This window comes from Ambystoma mexicanum, chromosome 1p, assembly GCF_040938575.1.
Source record: "Ambystoma mexicanum isolate Mex_15411 chromosome 1p, UKY_AmexF1_1, whole genome shotgun sequence".
Taxonomy (NCBI): domain Eukaryota; kingdom Metazoa; phylum Chordata; class Amphibia; order Caudata; family Ambystomatidae; genus Ambystoma; species Ambystoma mexicanum.
Genome location: NC_090921.1, coordinates 203,316,931 through 203,336,529, shown reverse-complemented (window position 1 = coordinate 203,336,529; position 19,599 = coordinate 203,316,931). Strand labels below are relative to the sequence as shown.

The 19,599-nt window shown below is 52.2% G+C and overlaps 1 protein-coding gene across 1 annotated transcript in view; it reads left to right on the top strand.

Annotated features, from left to right (window-relative positions):
* The window catches only part of LOC138468894 (vomeronasal type-2 receptor 26-like), a 146,446-nt gene extending 127,408 nt beyond the window's left edge, over nucleotides 1-19,038 (top strand). The window contains exon 7 of the mRNA XM_069609025.1: nucleotides 18,113-19,038. Coding sequence (XP_069465126.1) covers nucleotides 18,113-19,038 — 926 coding nt within the window. The remainder of the gene's footprint in view (nucleotides 1-18,112) is intronic.
* Nucleotides 19,039-19,599: the final 561 nt, after the last annotated feature.

Sequence of the window (19,599 nt, the reverse complement as noted above, 5' to 3'; positions counted from 1 at the left end):
AGAGAGGCTAGGTCGGAGTCATACCAGGTGTTGCGATTGGAGATAGGCTTCATGCGGATCCTCATGACAGGGGTAAGGATGTCCAGGTGTTGGTGATGGAGAGGTGAAGATTAGAAAGGGCTGTATCAGTGTGGGAGTCTGTGGCAGGAGTGGGGGGCAGATTGAAATTTGCAGCGAAAGCAGCAACGGACACTCGCTTCATCAGTCAAATGACGGAGAAGGAGACTGGCAGTGAGGGCAGAGGCTTAGCCGGCGGACCTAAGAAATCCAAGTGAGAGGACAGGAGAGCATGGTCAGACCAGGAGAGAGGTGTAGTGCGAGGGTTGGAGATGGGGATAACTGCTGAGATGAGAGCATCCAAGGTGTGTCTGGCTGAGTGCGTCGGACCGGAGGGAAGAATGATGAGGGAAAAAAGTCACAGAGGGTGTGGAAGAGTTCAGTGGCCGAATAATGAGTCAAGGTGAATATTGAAGTCTCTGAAAGGAGAAACTTAGAGGTGGAGGCCAGAAGAGAAGAGGTGAGGTCATACCATTTGAGAGGAAGAGGTAGAACAGACCTGGGTCCTGCAGATGGTGACAAGAGTCAACGAGAGGGTTGGAGAGACACCAAGCCTGTAGACAAGGCATTCGAAGGAAGAGTAGGTCCGAGTGGGAATGATAGTAGCAGGGACCTATTCAGGGAAGATCAGGGAAACTCTGCCTCCAGACAGGTTTGGCCTGGGCTTAGAGAGGATCTTGTAGCCCTCAGGGATTAGTGTGTCAAAAGCAGTGACATATCTGGCAGTGAACCACGTCTCAGTGAGCGCAAGAACGTCAAGGTGAGAGCGAGAGTTGAGGGTAGCTATGTGAAGCTGGTTGCCACCCTTTGAAGGTCTTCCGTTTAGGGGTACAGGGATGTGGTATGCCCATTGATGGTGTAGAAGGGGCAAGAGGGGTGGCAGAAGGTAGGCATCTATCAAGAAGTAGGAGGTTGGGCTAAGAGCCCTAGCCCATGACAGTGCTGTTCTGATATACACTGATGATGGACATAGAGGATGGGAAGCATGCCAAGAGTAATTCCCATCTGGTTCCACCATTAATGGGTGATGAAGAGAAGGGGAGCTACAAAGAGGATGTCAGTGACAATCTGCCTGGAAGAAGCATTGATGTAGGTGTCAGCGATGGGCAGTCCTGGATTGGAGACCAGGAGATGTTTTTTGAACTTTTTTCTTCCAGGCTTTGAAAGAGAGCTAGGATAGGTGATAGAGTAGCAATTAGAGTAAATAGGGGAGATGGAGAGCACCATGTGAGGAGAGAGTAGAGAGACAGAACAGGGAGAGATAGAGGCGGAGAAACTGCACAATGCACAATGAACTCAACAGGCAGCCTAGCAGCAAGACAGGTGCAGATGATTAAGGTGCACGAGACATCCCAGGTTGCTGAAACCAGGTTGTTGCACTGCTCCAGCTGTGAGAAGGGCCAAGCATGAGGGTGGAGTGACCTGCAGTGACTCTTGATGATGAGGTCGACACAAGGTGTCAGGAGTCTGAGGCTGCAACAACCTCAGTCTGATCCAGGCAGCCTACCAACAGGACAGGCACAATTGAATCATTTGCACTTGGCAGTGTGCTTTCAGTCAGAAAATTGGGTTTGACCCCGGCCAAGTCAATCAGAGAAATGCTTTGGAGTGGGTTAGCAAGGGTTGAGCGGATGAAGAGTGGGAGAATCTGTAATTCAGAGGGAAGAGCGACTCGCAAATACCCACCGTCCAGATGACACTCTTACACTCTTCCCAAGCAAACCAGTCACTCCATCGGACTGGATCTGGCTAAGAGCTAAGACTCAGGGATAGGTAGAGCTGTAATACTACTCAGGAACTTCGTTTCCAAGGCTATAAGTCGACACCACAGGGAAGGCTCAAGGTCGAGCGCAGGTTCTACCAACCACCTAAAACCACTTGCCGCAAGCACAGGGATCACTATCCCAGCTGAAGGGCTACCAAAGCACCAAAATGACTACTCCAATTGCCCTCAAGCCCCAGAGGCGAATCACAACTGTACCATGAGGTGGTAGCTCACACTTCAGATAATTTCTGAATTCCCCTGCTCGCAGACCTGCCAAAATTAGAGGGGCAACATTGTAGCAGGGAGGGCATTCCAGATCTAGGAAGGACGGTCATAACAGGAACCGTTGCGTCAGAACAAGAGCATCTCACGACCCCTGATGCCGGGCCGCCTACCGAAGTGAGGGACAGCTTTGCTGCATCCTACATGTGGTAAGCGGTTGGCGGCTGCAGGACCCCAGTAGCCGGGATGGGTGGCTCAGCACCACAGGAAGGCAGGATTATAGTAGCCGGATCGGCGTGGAGGAGCAAGGGGATTACAATGCCGGCAGAGCCTTTATTAGCTCGAATGAAGATAAGGCAAGGCAAGGCTCAGGCTCTAGTAGGGTCTCCATATCACCGTCCGTCATGTTTACAAGTGGCTAGGACCATGCTGACACCATCAGCTCAGGCTTGCAGGGACATTAAACACAGTGAGTAACAAAGTGATTCGCATCAGCTCAACCACTGGTCCTGCACCGATAATAGTAATTTTCAATGATATCCAGTGATGTTACCAAAAAGAGTTTAACCGAAAAAATGTGACCAAATCATTTTTCTGCCATTTTAAAAAAATAGATGGGGGTTGGGCTAAAGGGGTAAAGGGTTTGAAGTGGTAGTTGAGTTAGGGTGGGTTTACAACTAGAAAAAAACAGTGGTCTTGAGTGGGACCCCCTAAAAATGAAACAAAAAATACCTGCAATTTTTTTTGGTAAAATCAGCTCGATAAAACAGTTTTGGTAAAACACATTTCGTTAACATCTCATGGGGCCGTTTTCAATAGCCGGGCAGATACAGGTCTGCAGCTGTGTAGGCAGTTTATCACACCAACTCTTTCAGACCGATTCATGGAATTAATGTGCGCTGAAAATTTCCGTGTGTGTGTGCGAATCGCAGCGCAAGTGCAAAAAACGCAGCGAAACCCTCGCACAGCGATTCATGGAAGTCCGTGCGTGTGTTAATCCATGGATGTGCGCTAAAATCCTGCGTGGTGCACGCTGGCGCACACGTCTTCAAACAGCATGCGCTACGCATATATAGCGAAAGCGCACATAGCGCAGCACACACAACTAAAGTAGACGTAATACGGGGCGTGAAAATATGGGCATCAAGGGGGAAGTACAGGAGGCAAATGCGCGGAACGCCCATACGCGCGCCTACAACACATATTCATGGAATCGAACGGGGCTAATGCGTGCACCAAAAAAGATGCGCTAATCCAGAAAGACGTACGCCAGCAGGAAGCAGGCATACGTGGACCAGCACAGCATAAAAGTGCGCGCAAACAAGAAACAAGCTCAGACGCTAAGATGAATAAACCGTTCCTTGCAGCAGTGGTCGTGGGATACCGCAGGTGGAGGAGGACGATATCAGGGCCAGAATGTTTACACCCAGTACCAGCCTTTTTGGGATGCCTGATGACCAGGTGAATGGGAGGTACAGGTTTCCACCTCACATAATATTCGACCTGGTGAGTGAGTGGGAGGATGACCTCACATCACCCACCCTGTGCTCCCAAGCCAGGTGTTGGCTATCATGACTGCACGCCCATCAGTCCGCAGGCACATATACCTGCCCAGAACACCTGCAGAAAGGCAGGCTGCCGTCCAGGATTTTTACGGGGTGGCACAATTCCCCAAAGTGCTAGGTGCCATTGATTGCACCCATGTGGCTCTACGTCCCCCCAGGGCAACGGAGCACATCTATAGAAACCGCAAGCACTGGCATTCCATCAACGTGCAGATAGTATGTAAGGGAGGGAGGGATGACAAGGGAATCATCACCTCAGTATATGCCAACTATCCAGTGTCCACCCATGACAGTCATTTACAGAATGTCAACCCTAAACCGGGATCTAGAAGCTGGGCAGCATGGCGATACATGGCTGCTTGGTGAGTATAAATGCCAATGCACATGCATGCATGCATGTCAGATACTGAGTAATGTCACAAACCCACTAATGATACCCATCACCACCTCCCCAGGGGACAGTGCCTACCCTCTGAGCACCCACATAATGACGCCAATTCGGAATCACACCACCCGAGATAAGATACAACACAGCCCATATTGCAACCCGGGGCATAGCGGAGCACACATTCAGAGTGCTCAAGTCATGCTTTCGCTCCCTTGACTGTTCTAGTGGGCAGCTGCTATAAAGTCCCCCAGTAGCGTGCAGGATCATAGTGGCAGCATGTGTCCTGCACAATGTTGCAACACGCCGGGGCCTGCCGGTGGACATGGTGGTGCCCCCACATCCCCAACCACATGCATGGGCGCTGCGCATGGGAGGGGAAAGGGCACATGGTGAGGCAGCCCGTACGCAGCTGGTGGCTAATTACTTCGCCTAAAATCACACCCCTTTGGAGTGCACACAGCCCTGGCACATACCAGCTGACAATCAATGATGATGACATAAGGGACAGTCAACTGTCACAACCATACCAGCCTGAGATTCGTCACCTGGAAGTGTTACATTGTGTGCATCCCTACCTACCGAAACACCACCAATGCTGTGTCATTATAAAACATACATCTATGCTGCTAAATTGATAACCCCCTTGCAAAATACAACATGAAAACAGAGCCATGTCACCCAACCCCTCTCCAGCTCCGCCACACAACACACCATGGCATGTCATGCAATGTGAAAGCAAACACAGCAATGCACAAGAACTGACACAAAGTGCACTGTCCCAAATGGAAACTGCCCACAGACAATATGCTCCCAGTAATCAATAACAAACAGCACACATGAACAAATACTTACCACCAACACAATACAGCAACACACCATGAAACATTGCAAAAACATGACAGTACTAAGTCAAAGTAGTGGTAGTCTTACAACCTGAATAAGCCAGCACATCGACCTCTTCCAACTGTAGAGTGTTGCTGCCACTCAAATGTGTCAGTGTACTGCATACAACATGAACTCCATCTGCAAAGGAGACGGCCTTGTGAAGACATGAGGAAGGAACCTGCAAATTATGAGGAAGACATGGATTCACAAGCACATATCAATACACCATGCAGTGTACAATACAACAACAATACCCACTAGGGATGTCCACACAGTATTGACTACAGACTGCCCACACAGCTCATGGGAGCCCAATGTCACTGTGTAAGTCACTGTCACTTGGTCACACCCTTTCAAAAGCCCATGGGAACGGGAAGAAGGAGGGGTGTGTGTGTCACAAACCCAAGCATCTAACCCAAACTCAGGACAAGCCTGCATGTGCCCAGCCGTAAGACAGTGGATGCCCACGGGAGCAACACAAGGCAACACACTGTAAAAAAAAAAATCATGCACGGCTATGACATTGTGGGAGAAATGCTGTCGCTCTCTTCACCCTCTGCTGCTGCATCAGGAGGTGGTGGAACTATGGGAGGCAGCCCACGCAAAGCCCTGGTATGGTCCTCCATGGCAGCAAGCATGTGGTTCTGGAAGGTCTGATTCTGGAGGATTAAAGTGCGGAGATCCCCATGCAGCACCTCACGGGTTGCCTGCACTCTTGCACGCATGGTCTTGCGGGATGCCCGGATCTCCTCACGTGTTGCCTGCAGCTCAGCTGAGAGCGAACGTGTGAGCTGCTCCAGCTGCTGTTCTGCCCTAACATTTCGGGAAGCCTCAAGTTCAAGCAGACTCTGCCTGAGGTGATGGAGTTCTACCCTCAGGGCTTCCCTGTGGCCCTGTGACTGTATTGATATGGATTTGCGCAGAGTCTCCAGTGTCGCCCGTCGGTCCCTGTTGGATGCCAACATGTCTTCCCTGTGTGATTGGCAAATGGAGTCTGTTGCCTGCTGTTTTTGCTCCATCTGCCTTTCAGGGGGGATAATGGAAGTGGCCACCCTCTCCATTGCCTGAGCCATCATTTCTACTGATGCTGCCTGTGGGTTGCCATACCGTACATGGAGTTTTCCCATACAGTATTGCCTGGGTGGCGCACGGCCACCGTGTCGGCGGGCACCACACCTGTTCGGGGCAAGGCGATCTGCACCTTGCTGTGCTGGCACTGCCGGAGGATGCAGGACTGCATTCCCCCTCTGATTTGCTGGCCCAGGAACAGGATCAGATGCTGTGGAGTGTGACCCAGCATCTGTAACCGCCAAAGGCGGACCTACCAACACTGACATCCATATAGAGGGTTCTACCCCTGGTGCAGGTGGGTTGGACAGAACAGAATCCCTGCCAGAAGCACTGACCTGCGACAGCACATAAGTCTCATCATCCGACTCAGCACCTGAATAGAGGTCTGGGGAGCTGCACCCAGAGACAGCCCTCAACAGTATGGTCTGCAGTACCAAAGTGTTTTCACCCACCACCACACCACGTCCCCCAATGGTGCCTGGTCATGGCTGAGAATCCTCCTGGGTCTGCACCATCTCCTGAACCTCACCAGCATCAAGTGCGTCGTCACCTGCAAAAACATGAAATACAAGAAATGGAAACAGGCATGAGCACCATATCACACACGTAGGCCTGACAAGACAGAGATCCTGTACATGGTTTACACATGTCCCACATGACTATAACCCTGGCATGCATGCACAGTCAATGAGTTTGAAGGGGAGTCAAAAAGGCAGACAATGAGGACTCCAAGATGGAAAAGCAACACATTTGCAGCATGTTGTGTAGCACTGGCATCACACATCAGCCTGTGAGTGGCATGTCCAATACACATACATGACACATGCCAGCACACAGATGTCATGTAGCATAGCCATGGTAAATTAGACAACTACAGCGATATGTCAGTGAATGAGTACTGCCACACATCCATGTCACATGGACATAATGAGAAGATTAATGCAGAATAGTGTTGCAAAATATGCATGTGCCACACACTGCAACACATCCAGTGCAAAATAAGACAGTGTTTGTAGGAAGATGTGTCATCAATGGTTGGTCACTTCAACTTGACAGGAAACAACTATCATGTTCCACATGCAAACAGGCCCTAAAAATAAATTTCAGCAGGCCAATACTCCCTCGCCCTGAATGGTCTAATCATTCACATAACCAGGTAACTAAAGTGGCACAATGTGGGGTGTAAACAATGATAGAGCATGTCACATATGTGGCATTAGGGATGAAAAAATAACATGAACAATGGGATGATCTAAACAATCAGCCTGAATGAACACAGAACAAATCAGAACAATGTTGTTGCAAGATGATAGTTCAAGGGCAACATCAGTAATGTGGGGCTAATTGGCCACTGTGGGCAGAAGGGATACTGTCATACCCAAACAAAGGCACGTGAATGTATTGGAGGAAGCACATAGGTGACCCATAACACTCAGGAGTACACACCCTCAACTGGCACTCAATCAGAACCTGTCACCCAAACAACATACACATGGATTACACACACATGCATGGGCACTCACTGGACAATGCGTCGTAATCAGGTATGTCTCCCACGCCTTGGATCTGTTCCTCTGTGACGAAGGTCCCAGCAACAGACTCATGTTCAGTGAGTTTGTTATCCTCTGGTGGAGACCCACCGCCAGTCACCAGAGTAGCGGCATGATTTGAGGCCAGCTTGTTCTTTGCTCTGCATTTCAGGTCATTCCACCGCTTGTAGCAATCATCAGCTGTGCGCCTCACAAATCCAAGGGCACTTATGCGGTCGGTGATGGTCTGCCAGTGTGCCCTACGTTGACCAGGTGTGGTCTTGCACCCTGCAGTCACCACCATTTCTCGGCTATGTGCCGACACAAGTGAATCAAGTTTGGCGTCATTAAAGCTAGGCTTCCTTGACGTGGCAGAGAGTGTAGCCGTGTCTGGGGTCTCAGCCTGTCGTGCCAGAGCACCCTTCTTCCTCTTTTTCAAAGGTGGAGCAGAGTCTGAGTGGCTTATGCCGCTCTGGTCAGTAGGGGCAGAAGCGCCGGTGGACTGGGTACTAGGAGTGTGCAAAGGCACAATGACCATAGGTCTTGGTGCAGGCATTGGCTGAAGTGTGAGGTTGGCAGGGGCAACATCGGTTTGATGGACCTGGACCGACAATGTCCCAGCTGGGAGACTCAGAGCTGGGGTGGATAGGGCTGCAGCTGCCCCTGCAGCCTCCCCACCCTGCCTACTTGGGGCAGCAGATGACATTGCTGCCCCAGATACACGTGGCCTGGTGACACCAACTTGCGCCACCACACATAGCTTAGACTTGCTGACGTGGAAGTCAGCCTGGGAGTCATCCTGTGCCGGGTCAGGTGCCACAATGGGCTGGTCAAACAAGGGCTGAGCTGGGAGGGTGTCAGCTATGTTTCCCACAACCATGGGGGCATGGGTGTCCCTGATTGGTCCTCCACACATGGGGGTCTAGGTGCACCCTGCAAATCCTGGCCACGTCCCCTACCGCGCCCACCACACCCACCTTTTGGAGGTCGACCACCTTTGCTCCCTTACCGCTTGGTCGCCTCCCAACCATGGCACTGATGTTGTTGTGCGTATGGGAGGAGCAGTAAACGATTGTCCTGGGCAATTGGGGGTGAAAGGGGTAGGGTACTAGATAGAATTCGTACCCTAGTGCTCTAGCAAGGCTGTCTGTGACCCCTGGGGGAAGATGACGGGTCACGGAATGCACAGGCACCCCGAAAACAAAAAATAACATGCACGCAACCCCTCGTAGACCACGTGCGTGGAAAAATGAACCCGCACTATGCTGTGGCACCCAGGAACACAAAAATAAGCATACGCGTGTTACACGTAGCCACAATGACCTCTGAAGGGGTATGCGACACACGGGGCAAGCACAGTTGGTAAATGCGTGCGCGACTCAACCCTCTGCCTGGAAAAATAACGTGAAACAAACGTGCGTGTGCGCGTTGGCAACACCCCCGCCAAAAGAAGAATTGTACGTTGTCTGAGGAGACAGGACAAAAGAAGAAGTGAACACTGTTTGAGGAAACAGGCCTAACAAAAAAAATGAACGCTGTCAGAGGTAACAGGGAGTACGAACTTCAAACGATGTGAAGTAAACGCGTGTGAACCGAAAAGAAGTAAAGAATTCACCCACTCGCTCTCCAAGAAAAGCACGTACAAGGAAATGCCTTTTAAAGCGCCCCACATGTGCAACGTCACTTACGCGAGCTGACACTCGGACGTGCAGTTTTTTCACGCGCCATGAGCCACTATGGCCACGTCACGAGGGAAACACCCGCGCGCGTCATGTCACAGACGCGCTTACGCGCTAAGGGCCTTTGGTCCAATGAAACAGCGTACGTGTGATGACACGCTTACGCGCTAAGGGCCTTTCCTCGAATTACATGCTGACGTGCAAGATTTTCATGTGCCAAATCACTCCGTATCAAGCTGGCCATGCAACAACACACGGAAGACCACGCTCCTGCCCAGAAGTCCGAATTACTGCCCCCCAGTGCCCCGAGCACGCTCCCACCTGCAATCTGCTGCTGCCTGCCTGCCTGCTGCCCACATGCCCTGCTATTTGCTGCCTGCACATCATGCATCTGCAGGGGTGCAGTTGTTGTGACCACCCTGGAACTGAAGACTCCCGACTGGGATACCATCGCTCCACAGCCCAGCCCCAGGACCCAGTTGCCCACCCACACCTGCCTCTGGGGTTGCCATGTCGGGCACACCACCATCTGGCAACCCCCAGCCAGAGAGGCAGAGGGCCACCAGCTTCAGTGCCAGGGAAGTTGGTGTCCTGGTGGAGCAAGTCCTGGGGCAGTATGATGCCCTCTTTGGAAGTTCTCGCGCTGACTATGAAGGATGGACCAGGATCTAAATGGACATCATGACTGCCATCAAGGAGGAGGGGGTGGCAGTCCGCGACATCAAACATGTCAAGAAGCGCTGGGAGGACTTCAGGTCCAGGACCCTTGACAAGGCCCGGCGCCGGGAGCCACCAAATGAGGCTCCTGGAACGCATATGCCCAGCGCTCCACGTCCAGGTCCTTGAGAGGCAGACCCGTCTGGAGTCGAGCGGTAAGTGTACATGCATAATGATTGGACGCTGTGCGTGTCGTGGTGTCCCAGTAGTGTGCAGGTTGCACATGTGTTTTTGTAGGGCCATGTATGGATGTGTATGTACAGGGGCGTGAGGCTGACACATGCAAGTCCTCCCATGTGTGAGACACATGGATGGTGTATGTGTGGGTAAGCATGCTGGCCAAATGCAGATGTGGGAGCACACATGTTTGAATTACTGTGTATGTACGTTGGCATGGTTGTGATGTCACACATGGATGTTGGTTCCAGCTGCATGTATCTGCACTGTGTACATGTGCAATTGTGTCTATTTGACAAGTGTGCAACTGTGATGCAACATGGATGCCTGTGGCACTGACATGTAGAAGGCTCAATGCCAGGTGTGACATGGATGGCGATCTCATCACTCTGACAGTTGGTGGACATGCACACATGCATGTAAGTGTGTTGGTTTGTGTGAATGTGTTGTGTACTCCCCGTGTTTCATGTGACGTCAGGCTCACCTTCGGATGCTGATGCTGTTGTATGTGTATGAATGGTGCAGCCTGGTGCAATATTGCTGTGGAATTGCTCATGTGTGTGAGTGAAAATGATATGTGTGTTAGGGAGTGTGATGCCATGGCTGAAGTCTGACACTGCCACTCATGTACAACTGTCATGTGTGTATCAGTCCATTGTACAGTGCCCTGATGCCTGTGTTCTATCTTTCCCTGTCTGCAGCGTCAACTGATGAAGAGGGCGGAGAGGGTGCTGTGGAGCAAGGCGGCAGGGATCGCACCGCCAGCCGGAGACGCAAGGCCCGGCTCCCCTCCCAGGTTGTCACCTGTTCAGGGAGTGAGGAGTCCAGTGCAGCGTCCCAGGCCGCAGCTGCCGAGGGTAGGTCCAAGAGGTGGAGGTCGGAGTTGGACTCCTCGGCAGCAGAATGGGCAGCTGAGACCTCACAGGGTCCGACGGAGGAAGATGGCATGCGTCATCCAGGTTGGTGGGGGGTTTGGTGGAGGAGGAGGATGTGGAAGGGACAGACACGGGGTCTGGAGGTGGGGATTCCACTGGTGCTAGTGGTGCATTGCAGGGGCAGGGACAGGAGGCACCACAGGCCGCCACGGAGGTGCCTGTGTGTAATCCTGTCCCCGATCCTGTGACTGCATCATCCTGCACCAGCAGGGATTCCTACGTCCAGACCCTTTTTCAGACAGGGGATCCGCTTACAACAACTGCCCTTCCTCTCCCTGCGGACGTAGCTATTTGAGACCGGGTTGAGCCTGTCCTGAGTGGGATGGCGTTGCATCAACAGGGCATGCGAGGTGACCTGTGTTTTCGTGAGGACACTGCACGTCATCTCAATTGCCTCGTTGACCGCGTTGACCTACTGGGACAGGTCACCAGTGCTGGATTCCTACGTTTGGTGGACCTTTTTCCGACCCCCTCCTCACCTGAACCCCCTATGCGCCAGTCATCCTCCATGCCATCTTCCCACCCATGTATCACCTGGGTACCCTGTGGAGCTGCCTCTGACCCTGCGGCCAGGCTGGTGGAGGACACATCCCTGCCACAGTCTGGAGTCGGACGTCCAGCAGGGGTGGCCACCTCAACAACTGCACCCCAGCCGGAGGAGGACATGCAGGCAGCAAGAGCCAGGGCACAGGCAAAGCAGCAGCAGCAACAAGGTGGGAGCCATGATGGCTCGGGGCCTTCAACATCGGAGGGGCAGGCATCGGCCAGAGGGCAGGAGGACCCAGGATTGGAAGTGTCTTCCGTTTGGCAGCGGTTGGGCCAAGCCATAGATGCGGAGCGGCAGCGGCCGGAAGAGGCATGGCTCACAATGGTCAGGGCGGAGAACTCCATGTGGAGGGCTCTGAGGCGGGCCTAGTGCCACGAGGCAATTCGCAGGGAGTTGGAGGTCCACATGTCATCGTCCCTGCGAACCCATGGGGCCATGGAAGAGGACCGCCTCTGGGACATCGAGCAGGAGTTTGATTATGCCCTGGCCCGGGAAATCGGGAAGTGAGCTGTCGGACTAGACCGCTGCCATTGTAAATAGCTTTTAGAGTTAGGTTTCCTTTTCCTTTTCCTTTGATTTGTGGTGAATGGACTATGCCACACACATTTGTATATATTTTTTTTATTAGGTAGTTTCTTAGGTAGGTTTCATTTCTTTCGTTGGGCTCACGGACCCTTGACAATGGAATGTACATAGTTGGACAATGGATTATTATGAACTTTTTCTTTTGATTTCACCATGGATCAATGGATTTATCTTTTTACGTTTCCTTTGGATTTGCGTTGGTGGAGGAAGAGTTTGGACTATTTTTCTTTCGGATTTCTTTGGATTGGTTATACTTTTCATTTACTCATCTTTTGCACATGCTTTTCATTTCATGTTTGCTATTTTGTTATGCTTTCATTTCATTGCTTTACTTTTGTACATAATACATTTTGATATTTTAGTTCCATGTGTGGGATTCGCTCATTGGGTTAATGCATGTGAAAATGTGGGTTTACCCAATCAATGCCAACCAGTGTGTGTGTGACGGAGATGTGTTGATGTACATAGTTGACTTTTGGTTTGTGTCTTGAGATAGGCATGTCAGTGTGGGGTGGATTGGGAAATCATTGCGTCTCAAGAATGGGGTGGTGTGCTGTGGTATTTTGGTGTAGAAGTGGGCCATGATTGTGCATCTTTATTTCATGTAGGGGGGGACATGAGTGGGGGCCTGCTGGCAGGTGCCCCTCACTGCTGGGGGTGGGGGTGCTGGGGGACATGAGTGGGGGCCTGCTGGCAGGTGCCCCTCACTGCTGGGGGGTGGGGGTGCAGGGGGACATGAGTGGGGGCCTGCTGGCAGTTGCCCCTCACTGCTGGGGGATGGGGGTGCAGGGGGACATGAGTGGGGGCCTGCTGGCAGGTGACCCTCACTGCTGGGGGGTGGGGGTGCTGGGGGACATGAGTGGGGGCCTTCTGGCAGGTGCCCCTCACTGCTGGGGGGTGGGGATGCAGGGGGACACGAGTGGGGGCCTGCTGGTAGGTGCCCCTCACTGCTGGGGGGTGGGGGTGCTGGGGGACATGAGTGGGACATGAGTGGGGGCCTGCTGGCAGGTGCCCCTCACTGCTGGGGGGTGGGGATGCAGGGGGACATGAGTGGGGGCCTGCTGGTAGGTGCCCCTCACTGCTGGGGGGTGGGGGTGCTGGGGGACATGAGTGGGACATGAGTGGGGGCCTGCTGGCAGGTGCCCCTCACTGCTGGGGGGTGGGGGTGCAGGGGGACATGAGTGGGGGCCTGCTGGCAGGTGCCCCTCACTGCTGGGGGGTAGGGGTGCTGGGGGACATGAGTGGGACATGAGTGGGGGTCTGCTGGCAGGTGCCACTCACTGCTGGGGGTGGGGGTGCAGGGGGACATGAGTGGGGGCCTGCTGGCAGGTGTCCCTCACTGCTGGGGGGTGGGGGTGCTGGGGGACATGTGTGGAGTCCTGCTGGCAGGTGCCCCTCACTTCTGGGGGGAGGGGCTGCTGGCGGACATGAGTGGGACATGAGTGGGGGCCTGCTGGCAGGTGCCCCTCACTGCTGGGGGAGGCGGTGCTGGGGGACATGAGTGTGGGCCTGCTGCAGGTGCCCCTCACTGCTGGGGGTGCAGGGGGACATGAGTGGGACATGAGTGGGGGCCTGCTGGCCGGTGCCCCTCACTGCTAGGGGGTGGGGGTGCTGGGGGACATGAGTGGGACATGAGTGGGGACCTGCTGGCAGGTGCCCCTCACTGCTGGGGGGTGGGGGTGCTGGGGGACATGAGTGAGGGCCTGCTGGCAGGTGCCCCTCACTGCTGGGGGGTGGAGGTGCTGGGGGACATGAGTTGGACATGAGTGGGGGCCTGCTGGCAGGTGCCCCTCACTGCTGGGGGATGGGGGTGCAGGGGGACATGAGTGGGGGCCTGCTGGCAGGTGCCCCTCACTGCTGGGGGGTGCTGGGGGACATGAGTGGGGGCCTGCTGGCAGGTGCCCCTCACAGCTGGGGGATGGGGGTGTTGGGGGACATGAGTGGGGGCCTGCTGGCAGGTGCCCCTCACTTCTGGGGGTGGGGGTGCATGGGGACATGAGTGGGTGTCTGCTGGCAGGTGCACCTCACTGCTGGGGGGTGGGGGTGCTGGGGGTCATGAGTGGGACATGAGTGGGGGGCCTGCTGGCAGGTGTCCCTCACTGCTGGGGGATGGGGGTGCTGGGGGACATGAGTGAGACATGAGTGGGGGCCTGCTGGTAGGTTCCCCTCACTGCTTGCGGGTGGGGGTGCAGGGGGACATGAGTGGGGGCCTGCTGGCAGGTGCCCCTCACTGCTGGGGGGTGGGGGTGCTGGGGAACATGAGTTGGTGATCATATTGCAAGGTGACATGTGGCTTGGCTGGGGGGAATGCCCATGGTGGATGGGCTGCCTGCGGGACATGACCAGGGGTGCAGGGTAGTCCCCTGTGGTGTGGGCTGCCTGCAAGGGCCATGTAGGGGGTAGAGGGGACACCTGGGAGGACCCACACTGCCAATTCACGTGTAGGACTCCCCGCGCACCACACTGGATACATGTACCCCGCTCTGACAGCAAAATCCTGTGTGAAACTTCACACGCTCCCGCGAAATACAAGTGCCCCACTCTGACAGCAAAATCGCGTGTGAAACTTCATGCGTACCCCAGAAATACACGTACCCCGCTCGCTCAGGGCCAACCGCGTGTGACACTCCCGTGAACCCCAGTAATAAATGTATCCCGCTCGCACAGGGCCAATCGTGTGTGAAACTTCCCGCGAACCCCAGTAATACACGTACCCCACTCGCACAGGGCCAATCGCGTGTGAAACTTCCCGCGAACCCCAGTGATACACGTACCCCGCTTGCAAAGGGCCAATCGCATGTGAAACTTCCCGCAAACCCCAGTAATACACGTACCCCGCTCGCACAGGGCCAATCGTGTGTGAAACTTCCCGCGAACCTCAGTAATACATGTACCCCGCTCGCACAGGGCCAATCGCGTGTGAAACGTCCCGCGAACCCCGGTAATACACGTACCCCGCTTGCACAGGGCCAATCGCGTGTGAAACATCCCACGAACCCCAGTAATACACGTACCCCGCTCGCACAGGCCCAATCCCGTGTGAAACTTCCAACGAACCCCAGTAATACACATACCCCGCTTGCACAGGGCCAATCGCGTGTGAAACTTCCCGTGAACCCCAGTAATACACGTACCCCGCTCGCACAGGGCCAATCGCGTGTGAAACTTCCCGCGAACCCCAGTAATAAATGTACCCCGCTCGCACGAGGCCAATCGCGTGTGAAACTTCCCGCGAACCCCACTACCCGCTCGCACAAGGCCAATCGCATGTGAAACTTCCAGCGAACCTCGGTAATACACGTACCCCGCTCGCACAGGCCCAATCCCGTGTGAAACTTCCCATGAACCCCAGTAATACACATACCCCGCTCGCACAGGGCCAATCGCGTGTGAAACTTCCCGTGAACCCCAGTAATACACGTACCCCGCTCGCACAGGGCCAATCGCGTGTGAAACTTCCCGCGAACCCCAGTAATAAACGTACCCCGCTCGCACAAGGCCAATCGCGTGTGAAACTTCCCGCGAACCCCACTACCCGCTCGCACAAGGCCAATCGCATGTCAAACTTCCCGCGAACCCCAGTAATACACGTACCCCGCTCGCACAGGGCCAATCGCGTGTGAGACTACCCGCGCAGCGGGGTACGTGTATTCGGAGGGGTGCGCGGGGAGTTTTACAGGCGTTTTCGAGGTTGTGAGCCTGTGCGCCATGTACAGGATTTGTCCTCTGTACATGGCGCACGGGGAGGGATTGGGGGTGTAACTGGCGCTGCTGCAGGGTCTATGCGCCACTCTGTGCCACGGCTGGTTTTGAATGTTAAAATCCATGAATACGCTGTGCGCGGGAATGGATTTTAGAGCACTCGGCTGGCGCAGAAAGTCGCACGCGCACACTGTGCACCAGCCACGTGCGCCACTTGTGCGCTGAATTCTATGAATAACCCCGTCTATCTTAACAACAGCACAACACTGCCTTTAAGGTCAGAAAATGTGGGGCGCAAAGTAGGAATGGAGAAATCAATGAGCCACCATTCACGTCAGCTCTGAGGCCACAGCAATCGTCTCATTATCGCCCAGCTGGACCCGCTCTGCTCTTTTTCTTTGTAGGTCGAATGCGCCAGCCTGCTCCCCGCCATGTTGGCTGTAGACACGGCTGAACTTGCTAAGCCGATTCGGGACCTTCCATTAATTGTAATGTCATCAGATTCACACAATCATCTGTTGGGATGTTCTGATCAGCCATTTCGACGAAATCAGGATCTCAATACCCTTTGGATTAAAATAGCAGATCAATATTCACGTGGTGGAGTTCATCGGAGCTCACGCCACCACATCCGTCCTCGTCCACCACCAGTCCAGTTCATTGGCACGCGGCCGAACAATTTTGGCCTGTCCATGCCACAAATTCAGCAACATAAATGGCTGAAACCACCTCAGTGACAGCCTCAGAATGCCAGGAAATGCCCCTAAATTCTAGGTGAGTCCCCGAGATAGAAATGTAGACAAGCGTCATTGGATATATAGTTTGTGGTTGAAACTCAGGTCCCACATTACTCCATTGTTTACCTGAGGGCCTGTAGGCATCCCCAATTCTGTTTCACTTTAATGAAAAGAGTTTAATTGGCGCATCAAGTGCCTTGGATTTGTTTTCATTTTAAAGTTTAAACTTTCAAACTTGTGCAATACGTCAGGCATGTGTTCCTCATGCATGACTTACACATTGGGTAAATTGCCCACAATAAAACACATACCGCTTTCTCTTTGTGTAAATGAGCAATCTCGTGTCTGAGCTCTTACAGACGCAATATGCCGATGTAACTATGCATGGTCAATGTGGGTCAATGTTACATAGCTTACACATGTCATAAACAGGCATGCTCGACTTCGCCTCCAAAATGACGCACAGATATTAAAAGAAGTGGTGAGGATAAACTTTGCAGAAGCCATCTCCACTCCCGTGCTCCCAGAGCACTCGATGCCCCCTCTTTAAGTCACATTCCAATTCCCAAACCCACTTACCTATATTTACCTGCAAACTATCTACTGCAGGTTCAATTGAAAAGGCTTGCTTGTATTATGTGGTGTCCTGACTGCACTAGACATCGAAAGCAATGCAATTGTGGGCTGGTACAGGATATTACGGTTCTATTTCAATCACAGGTTGGCCTGACTCCCCCAAAATGTGAGGGACTTTGAACTCCACAAAATGTATTAGGTTTGAATTTCCTCCAAGGTAGTTGACCCATGCATGATTCGTTATAACATATGCATGCAATTAGAGAACTGTGCGCGTCTGGCACATAGCTATTGAGTCAATTAAGGCTAAGTACAATCTATAATCATGAAGCTGTACACGTTTGATGATTGCCCTATAGCAGGGGCCTGCAATCTGGGCCACTCCACATGTTTTGGACCGCAACTTCCATGATTCCTCACCATTGACTATTGTGCCTGGGGTTGATGGGGGTTGTAGTCCAAAACATCTGAAGAGCCAACGGTTGCAGACACCTGCCCTATAGTAATTATACTGGAGGCAGGTATCAAAAATAAATCCTAAACATGTGAACCCTCACCTCATTCTAGTATATTCAGGATGGATTCAAGATTGCAGCGCAGGCTGGATAATGCTCATTTAATCGCAGTTGCAACTAGTAGGACAGAAAGTTCCAGCAAATGGAAGGATGTTGAAATACCTATTCAAACATGGTGTCTTGATCGGCTTGTACATTGCAACTATTCAGACAATCTGATAGATTATCATGCAAAAGGAAGCAATGTGGGTACTTTCGGTTAAGGCTGTTGGCATGCAGCATACCCAAAATAACAATGTATACATGTATGATAAATATATGATAATCCTAGGCTTTATATTGAAGTAAATAGTGAAAGTGTGCACTATTCAATAGTCATGTGACTAAAAATGTTACTAAACCCCAATAAAAGTGAAATGAAATGGCCATGCATAATACCTTTTTCACTTCTCTTCTGCAGACTCGACAGAATGTTCCAAGTGCACCTGGGATCAGTGGCCCAATGCCCGACAGGACCGTTGCCTACTTAAGATAATAGAGTTCCTCTCCTATGACGAACCTCTAGGAGCTGGCCTGGCAGCTATCTGCATTCTCTGCTCACTAATGCCTGTTGGCATTCTGGGACTCTTCATTTATCATAGGAACACCCCCATTGTCAAAGCCAATAACCGCTCTCTCAGCTACCTCCTGCTCCTCTCCCTCACCCTGTGCTTTCTGAGCTCAATGGCTTTCATTGGCTACCCCACCCCAGTGAAATACCTTCTCCGCCAGGCTGCCTTTGGCATTGCCTTCACTCTTTCAGTATCTGGCATCTTGGCCAAAACCATCATGGTGGTCATTGCCTTCAATGCCACAAAACCCAATAGTCACTTAAGAAGATGGGTTGGGCCTCGTTTGTCATATGCCCTCATCTGTTTTTGCACGCACCTTCAGGTTCTACTGACTGCTTCTTGGTTGAGCCTCTCCCCTCCGTTCTCACAATATAACATATACACTGAACCTGGAAAGATAATAGTTGAATGTAACGAGGGGTCCTCCCTTGCATTCTGGTGCATGCTGGGATATCTTGGACTTCTTGCCTCCATCAGTTTCCTAGTAGCCTTCCTGGCTAGAAAGTTGCCTGACAGTTTCAATGAGGCCAAATTCATCACCTTCAGCATGCTGGCCTTCCTCAGTGTCTGGCTTTCCTTCATTCCTGCCTACCTCAGCACCAAGGGCAAGTACATGGTGGCCATGGAGATCTTCGCCATCTTGTCTTCCAGCTCTGCTTTGGTTTCCTGTATATTCTTTCATAAATGCTATATCATCCTGTTTAGGCCAGAGATGAACACAAGAGAATATCTGATGGGAAGGGAAACGGGAATCAGGAAGGAAACTGCTCAGTAGTCTGACAACTAATCACCTAAAATTTGTCACCAGATGTTCGTATAAGATGTTCCTCATGTATAACCAATTATGAAAGGTTGGCAAGAAAAAAGAACTTAGCAATGCATATATAAAGCAACATCTTGTATGTTCTTCCTCAAATAGCTTCTCCCTGGCACTCCCCCCCTCTCCTCTCCCTCTGCACTTTGCCCTGTAGCCTAGCACGATCTGAATGACACAAGGCCTAGTAAGATAGTTTGTCTTGTGTACCCTTTGTTTTCTCTCCCTTGTCTTGTTGCGCCTAGCAAAGAAACACGTGTGTACAGGCGAGTTATAAATGACATATATCATATCATAACACCCTGCTTTTTTGGGAAAAAGAGAGATTCGCCTAAAAAGCAGAAAATTGAGATAATATTCCTTTTGCGACGAAGCAAAATTGAAGTGAACTTTTTGCCCATTTCCTTCATATAGTTATACATTATTATACAATGAAGCTTTAAAACAACAGACTTTTCCTTAAGACAATTCTTTTTTTTAAGCCGGTACGTCCCCATTCCCATTTGAGCCCCCATAGGGCTC